General features: G+C 34.7%; 1 protein-coding gene across 2 annotated transcripts in view; it reads right to left on the bottom strand.

The window, feature by feature from the left end:
* Positions 1-7,589, bottom strand: part of KLHL8 (kelch-like family member 8) — a 30,430-nt gene extending 22,841 nt beyond the window's left edge. For both annotated transcript variants that reach the window (XM_005874088.2, XM_014545961.1), the window contains exon 1: positions 7,211-7,589. In XM_005874088.2, the coding sequence (XP_005874150.1) occupies positions 7,211-7,423 (213 nt within the window). In that variant the 5' untranslated portion in view covers positions 7,424-7,589. The remainder of the gene's footprint in view (positions 1-7,210) is intronic.
* Positions 7,590-7,843: the final 254 nt, after the last annotated feature.

Here is a 7,843-nt window from a genome sequence, read left to right as displayed (position 1 = left end):
TATATATATATATATATATATATTCCTTATTGTTGAAAGTTTTACATATCTCTCCTTTTTCCCCCATTGACCTTTCCCTTTCCCCATGGTCATTTACTTTTAATCTAGGCCAATTTCTTAAAATCAGGTAATTTTCTTCTTCCAAATTAGCCACTTATTTTTTATACATGTATCTATGTATATATAATGCATATAGAGTAAACAATGCTATATAACACTGTATAAGTTTAAGATATACAATATAATGATTTGATATATGTATTATGAAATGATTGTCACATAATTACATTCTTTCTTCCCTTATGATGAGAAGTTTGAAGACCTTAGCAACTTTCAAATACATATATCTAATATTATTAACTATAGTCATCAAGCCAGGCACTATTTTAAGTACTTTTTATATATTAACTCACTTAGTTGTCCCAATGCCCTATGATTATATACTATTATTACCCACGATTTATCAGTGAGAAATTGAAGCACAGAGTAAATAAATCAATATTTAGTAGTATTTACTATGACTTAACTGAGGTTTTTTTACTTCCTGCTTAAATTATTTTGAAATAATGAAAAAATGTAATTAATAATTAAATTAATTTTATATAAAAGTAATAAAAACTCTGAAATCTTACCACGTTAATTATTTAAAGATTAGATTGCTTACAATAGTTTGCCATTACAAATGACATAGTAATGAACTTTGTTGTAATTGAATCTTTGTCCATCTTCCCTATTATTTCCTACAGATAAATTCTAGAAATGCTGCTTCAAAGAATAGGTACAAAATTGGGATACATTTTGCTAAACTGTCCATTTTTTATCTACCTATGATAATTGTATTTCTTCTACAAACTTTTTTCTATGATGTTTTTCTTATTCATTTGTGAGAACTCATACATTTAGAGGATTAGTCATTTGTTTTATATAAAATTAAACTTTCATCTTTTACAGTGTGCTTGTAAATTTTATTCCCCCCATATATTTTTTATATAATTAAATCAATCTTTTCTTTATGATTTCTGCCTTTGGTACTATGCTTGAAATGGGAATCATTCTAATATTCCATAAACATTTACTTCAAGTCATTTTTTTCTAGTACTTTTTTTGTTTTATACTACAACTTTTATTTCCATTTGGAAATTTTGGGTACTGAGTAGACAGATATCTTCTTTTTAACCTAGTAGTTATCCAAATTTCCCAGCACTTTATATTGAAAAATCAATGAGTACAAGTAATAGAATAGTAGTGTTTAAGCAATTTTTCCGTTTTCATGTAGCAGCTGATTATATAATATACTTAGAGTTGTGTCTCATTATTTGGGAACTAATTTTTAAGTAAGATATTCTAAAGAAAAAGGTCTGAGGAGTTTTGCTTATAAATGCTCCTCACCCAACTTTTTTCACTGATTTAGAGGAAAAATGAATAACACATATTTCAACGAACAGATGATCATTTCTGGCACATATGCTATATTTAATTTTTTAAAAGAATTCATTAAAGTAGGATTTAGATTCTATTGAAACTCAAGTTGAATCCTACACTAAAGCAGAAAGCTTGGCATGTTTTCAAATTCACTTCAACCCTAAAATGAGATCTAAAATCTGATGTCAAACATTTTCAGAATAGCCTTAAAATATCCCCTTTTTAAAAATTATCTGTACATGTCACCACTGATATTTGGTTTTTAGGCAAATATCTGTAAATCTCACATGATCTCTGCTCAATTAACCTGCCAACATTCTCTTACATAATAGTACTATACTATATAATAGAGTTCTGTGATTTCCAGATAAAGTGTTTTAACACTGCTTTCTCACCCAAGCTGTACAAATCAATGGCCCATAAGTTATTTTCATGTTTTTATAATAAGGTTCTGTCTCTCTGTTTTAATTTTAACTTCTTGATTCAAGTAAACAAAAACATGGATGTTTAATGCACACGCATACAAAATCACACCCCTATATACCCCTTAGAACAAATACCCATCTTATCTTTAAAAAGAACTTTGAGCAATATGTATGAAATAGGAACATAAAAAATTTTATCTTTTTATTCATTAATTCTCCTTTGACACTATATACTTTCATTATATTCTTGAAAGTTTATTTCTATATTTTTCTTCTCTGGTACATAAAAAAACATTTAATCACAAATTTAGAATTAAAAGAAATCAAAGCCTATACACTACATATTTAAAGTAGTGTATAGGTGAAAAATATGTAATCTAAAAAATATAGACATTACTATACAATTTTAAATTATATAAGTAAATACTACATTATGTGTCTTTGATACTAGTGAAATTTCTAATTTATATTTGTTTTTATTAGATCAGTGAACATATAAATAATTCAAGATGCTCAGGGGAAAAAACATGCCAAGCTTATAGTTTAGTGAAATACGTAAAATATCAACAAAAATTGTTCCCTGCACTGGCTGGTTGCTCAGTGGTTAGAGCGCTGGCCTTCAGACCAAAGGGTAGAGAGTTCAATTACCAGTCAAGGGCACATTCCTTGGTTGTGGGTTGTATCCCAGCCCCAGTCAAGGGCGTGTGGGAAGCTTCCTCCCTCCCTTCTACTCTGTCTGAAAATCAATAGGAAAAATAATCGTGTGAGGATTAAAAAAAAAGTAAGCAGAGTTAGGGGTCAGCAACTATTTCACAAAGGAAATTGTTGGGAAAAAATAATAAAATAAAATGTTCCCTTATTTAAAAAAAAATCAAAACCAAGTAATTTTCCATAGATTAGCCAATAGGGATAAGAAAACAATGAAACAAAGGCTTTTAGATTGATAAAGCACTTCACTTTTTTTTTTTAATGTTTTTAATTGATTTTTTTAAAGAAGAAGGGAGAGGGATAGAGAGAGAGAAATATCAATCAGCTGCCTCCTGCACACCCCCCACTGGGAAACGAGCCTGCAAACTGGACATATGCCCTGACTGGGAATCAAACCTGTGACCTCTCGGTTCATGGGTCAATGCTCAACCACTGAGGCACACCGGCTGGGCAAGCACTTCACTTACAACACAGGGAAAAACAGGGGGAGTCAAGCATCCTTAATTTTAATTATTGATTCAACATGCAAGTCCAACCAGAAAAACTAAGTAGAACTCTGAAAACATAAATGATCTTTTGCTGAATTATGAGGTAAAATCAACAAAAAATGATATAAAAACAACATTAACAAAGAACATCAAAAATTCCAGTACTAGCAAATCTGACTTGTAAAATGAACCTATTTTACATAAGGAAGTCCATTACTTTTTAATTTTTCCTCTCTCCTCCCCCATTCCATATAATAAAAGCGCAGCATGCAAATTGTCCCCTCGACTGAGAGTTTGGGAGTTCGACCAGGGGGCAGAGCTGGGTGGGGGAAGGGAGGGAGGCACCAGCTGGCAGTGGCAGCAGGCGACCAGGGGATGGGAGGGAAGCACTGGCTGGCAGTTGGCAGCCGCTAGGGACCCTACCAGTACACGAATTTTGTGCACTGGGCCTCTAGTCTATCTATATAAAACCCTAATGCAAATCGACCGAACGGTGGAATGACCGGTCGCTATGATGCGCACTGACCACCAGGGGGCATATGCTCAATGCAGGAGCTGCTCCCAGCCTGCAGGCCCTGACCAGTAGTGGTGGTAGGGGGCGAGCAGGCAGCGCCAGGCCAGCCAAGGTGGGTGCGAGTGAGGGTCCCCAATCGCCCCACAGGTGGCCCTGCAGATCAGCCCTGATCGCTAGCCAGGCCTGGGGACCCTACCTGTGCATGAATTTCATGCACCAGGCCTCTAGTACAATATAATTTACTCAAAAGTCAACAAATACTGTTAACCTTCTGGTATATTTTTCCTTCCAACTTTTTTTCTGTGCATTTTGAAACATAACTCAGTTGTCATGAACTTTGTTTCCTAAGTTTCTGAAAACTTTTGTAAGCTTCATTCTCATTGGCTATACACTATTTTAAACCAGGGTTGGGGAGAACCATTTTTTTTGCCAAGGGCCATTTAGATATTTATAACATCCTTCTCGGGCCATACAAAATTATCAACTTAACACATTGCGTACCGCATAGAAATCTCTAAGACATACGCCAGGGACCGCACGTTTTTGAGCAAACTGCACGTTATTTAAATCATCATAATGCACTTTAGGTGTTGTTTTTCAATAAGTATAACATTTTTATTTACAAAAACAATTAAACAATTAAAGTTCCTAGTACTTTTTTAACGTATGGTACTGCGTAAAACATTTTCCTCTGTGAAGAGGGACCAAACAAAATTTACATAAGTATCTAGATTCGCTCCTTTTTTTATGGGCATGAAAAACGAGAACACTCGTGAGCGGTCCTTAACAGATGGCGCGCAAAACACGAGAAAACTCCTGAGCTGTACGAAATGTGTTAAAAATTAGCCTGCTATATTTGGTCAAACATTTAATTACCCCTAATGCCTTGGCAGGGCCAGACCAAATGATTTTGCGGGCCTTATGGCCCCATGAGCCGATGTTCCCCGCCCCTGTTAAACAGTGGATGCAACACACAGTTTATTTAACCATTCTGATATCAGCCATTTAGATGTCCAGCATTTTAGAATACTTCTTTGAGATAAAATCTGAAAAGCAGAATGAATCAAAAACTGTGAGCTTTTCAAAGGCTCTTGATACAGACTGTCAAATTGTCCACAAAAAAACAATGAGCCAATTTACTTATCCAACAGCAGTGCTTGAAAATACCCCCTTCATAAAAATTTTAAAAGCAATAAATGTTTTAAATATTTAATATGTTGATAATTGATTTTAGCTATGTTTAATGCTTATTTAAAAATTGGCTATCCTGTGAACTATTCTTTTGCAAACAGTTGTTTTACATAGGTTCACTTCATTTCTAAGTTTTAATTATATAATTCCATTAACACAGATTATTAAAAATCTTTTACAAACACCTCAAAATTTTTTAAATCATTAAAAAAAACCTAAAGCATACTAGGTTGAAATGTTTATAATTATGCCACTTAAACAGTAAATGTTTGAGAACTAGACTGAAATAAAAGTGCAGAAGACACACAGTGGAACAGAAAGAAACAAAGACTGGAGGGGGAAAAAACACATCTATATAGCAAAGATTCCTTTCATATGTGTTTATAAACTACTAGAGGTCTGGTGCATGAAAATTGTGTGGGGGGTGGGGAGGGTCCCTCAGCCCGGCCTGCACACTCTCGCAATCCGGGACCCCTTGGGGGATGTCCAACTGCCAGTTTAGGCCCAATCCATCGGGCCTAAACTGGCAGTTGGACATCCCTCTTGCAATCTGGGACCTCTGGCTCCTAACCACTTGCCTGCCTGCCTGATCGCCCCTAACCGCTCTGCCTGCCTGATCGCCCCTAACCACTCTACATCCCTGCCTGATCACTCCTAGCTGCTCTGCCTGTCTGCCTGATCGCTCCTAGTCACTCTGCCTATCTAATCACCCCTAACAGCTCTGTCTGCCTGGCTGATCGCCCCTAACCTCTCTGCCTGCCTGCCTGATCGCCCTTAACCACTCGTCTGCCTGCCGGCTCAGTGCGCATTATAGCGACCGGTCGTTCTGCCATTCGGTCGATTTGCATATTACCCTTTTATTATATAGGATAATTTTTCAGTTTAATCCTTTGTAATTTCATAAAACCTTTTCACTCAAATAGCTACTCTTTTCAATAATTCACCAATTTTAATGAGTTTGAGTAGCCAAAAAAGTTTTATTTCCAAGGTCAAGAAGGATTTAACTTTGGGTGGTGGGCCCATGATGCAATGTATAGATAGATCATATATCACAGAGATACACACTTGAAGCCTATATAATCCTATCAACCAATGTCATCCCAATAAATTTAATTTAAAAATTAAAAAATATAAATGGCTACACAGTAAAAAAATAATAAAATAAAAACTAATTAAAAATGTTAAAAAATCGTTATATTCTAATTCTATTTATTTCCCATGCATACATTAATATGCTGAATTGGTAATTCATTAAATTTAAATCATCTATTTACACTTCTTATTTTTACCAAAGCCAGTGTAGGTCACTGAATATCATTCTAAGTTTGAAAATTAGAACAATCATGTGAAATTAAAGCATAATATACCATATAGAACAAAAAGTTCCTTCATCAAAATATACACATTGCTAGATTTCACAGAGCAGTAGAATTACAACCGTTTTCTTCTCAAATCCTTAGAACCTAGAAATATGTAAGGACGCTAAAAATTTAAGTAAAGCAAATATAGATCATGTACACACAGTGTAACACTATAATCCTGGACATTCAGGGCCTGAAACTCAAAGTTTATGTTTTCAGTTACAGACTTTTGCTAAGTGTCCCCGATCTGATTTTCCAAGTATGCCCTCAACCCCACAACTATGAGCTCAAAGAATCTGTCTGATCAGGAACAGAAAGCAAAATCTAAGAGATCCCAAAGTGGCAAATCTTATGTGGAAAATGCTGCATGGATGCATTTAATGATATGAATCACTAAAAAAAGTTTAGCACCACACTGAGAGATAAGAATAGGAAAGTACCTTAAGTGAATAATGAAAAACAATTAGAACACAGGCTCTTCCACACTACTTGATCACTTTTCCAGTTTTATTAAAACTGTCTTTTGAGGCAGACTGATACGATTCTATAAAACATAGACAAAGTTTACTAAAGACTTTTTCATCCAACTCTAAATAGACTCTACTTCACTATCTGGTATATAAACAACCTCACTTAACAAAAAATAGTATTGAAGTAGAGATTAAATTACCAGGATAGGAACATAAGTAAAACACTAGTGCAATTGAGTAAACAACCAAGAATTCCTGACTTCTAAACCAAAATCAAGAGTAAGTGAATGCATTAACTTTTTAAATTCACAAATTAAAAACTTATCTGGTCAATAGCAAGTTGATTTTACTACTAGTAACTATTTGTTATTTTAGAATTCCAGAACTCTCAGAAGTTAAGTAAGAACAATGACTACTGACATTTAATTAGTGCGAGAATTTGATCTTTTGCTAATCTCCCTTTAGTTATCCTCCATTATGTTCCTCCTCCTTCAATCAAAAGGATTGAGACTAAAATCATTCTGATTGTAACAATAAGTACAGCACCAAAAATTTGCTGATATGGTTATAGAAACCCCCATTTTTCATAATACTCTGAAGAGATGGAGAAAAGAAAAAAATACAGTCTGACCTTTAGTGTGACATCACAGAGTTCTCCATTTTCATAAAACCGAAGAAGAGATCCATGAAAATCTTTCCAAGCTTCCTGTGCTTCAAAGATAAAGGAGTCGTCGCCATCGCCATCACTGATGGAAGACCTAGTCTTTGTTTGCTGGTGCTGCTGCCTTTTCCCCTTAGTGAAGTGATTCCTAGGGTATTTTGTATTCATAGAATCTGAAGCCATTTGCAACACTCTTCTTTTAATAGAGCTGTCTTCTCAAACATCCCATTTATTCTTTTGTAAATGGTAGGGCAAAAGCGGAAGGTAGATGCGGCCCACTAAACTTCAGACATTTTCAAAACCCACTCAACTGCCATTGTCCAATTTGCTGACACTGAAAAATAAACAAAACACATGTAGAAACAAACCAAAAGAAAAAAAATCAATAATAATTCTAGTTTACCAACATTATATATGTAAAAAGACTATATAAATAAAAAAAGAACAAGTAACTTTGGAGCTCTTATGCTAAATGTCACATAAATTACCTCAGAAAATATAGGTGACCCTTGAACAATGCAGAGGGTAGATTCAAATCCACCCTCATCAAAAATCCACACATCAAAAGTATTTTCGACTCACAGTTGGAAATGCACGGTTAGG

This window comes from Myotis brandtii, unplaced genomic scaffold (assembly GCF_000412655.1).
Source record: "Myotis brandtii unplaced genomic scaffold, ASM41265v1 scaffold424, whole genome shotgun sequence".
In the NCBI taxonomy this organism is placed as follows: Eukaryota; Metazoa; Chordata; class Mammalia; order Chiroptera; family Vespertilionidae; genus Myotis; species Myotis brandtii.
The sequence above is the reverse complement of the archived record's forward strand: the minus strand, read 5'-3'. Positions and strand labels throughout refer to the sequence as shown.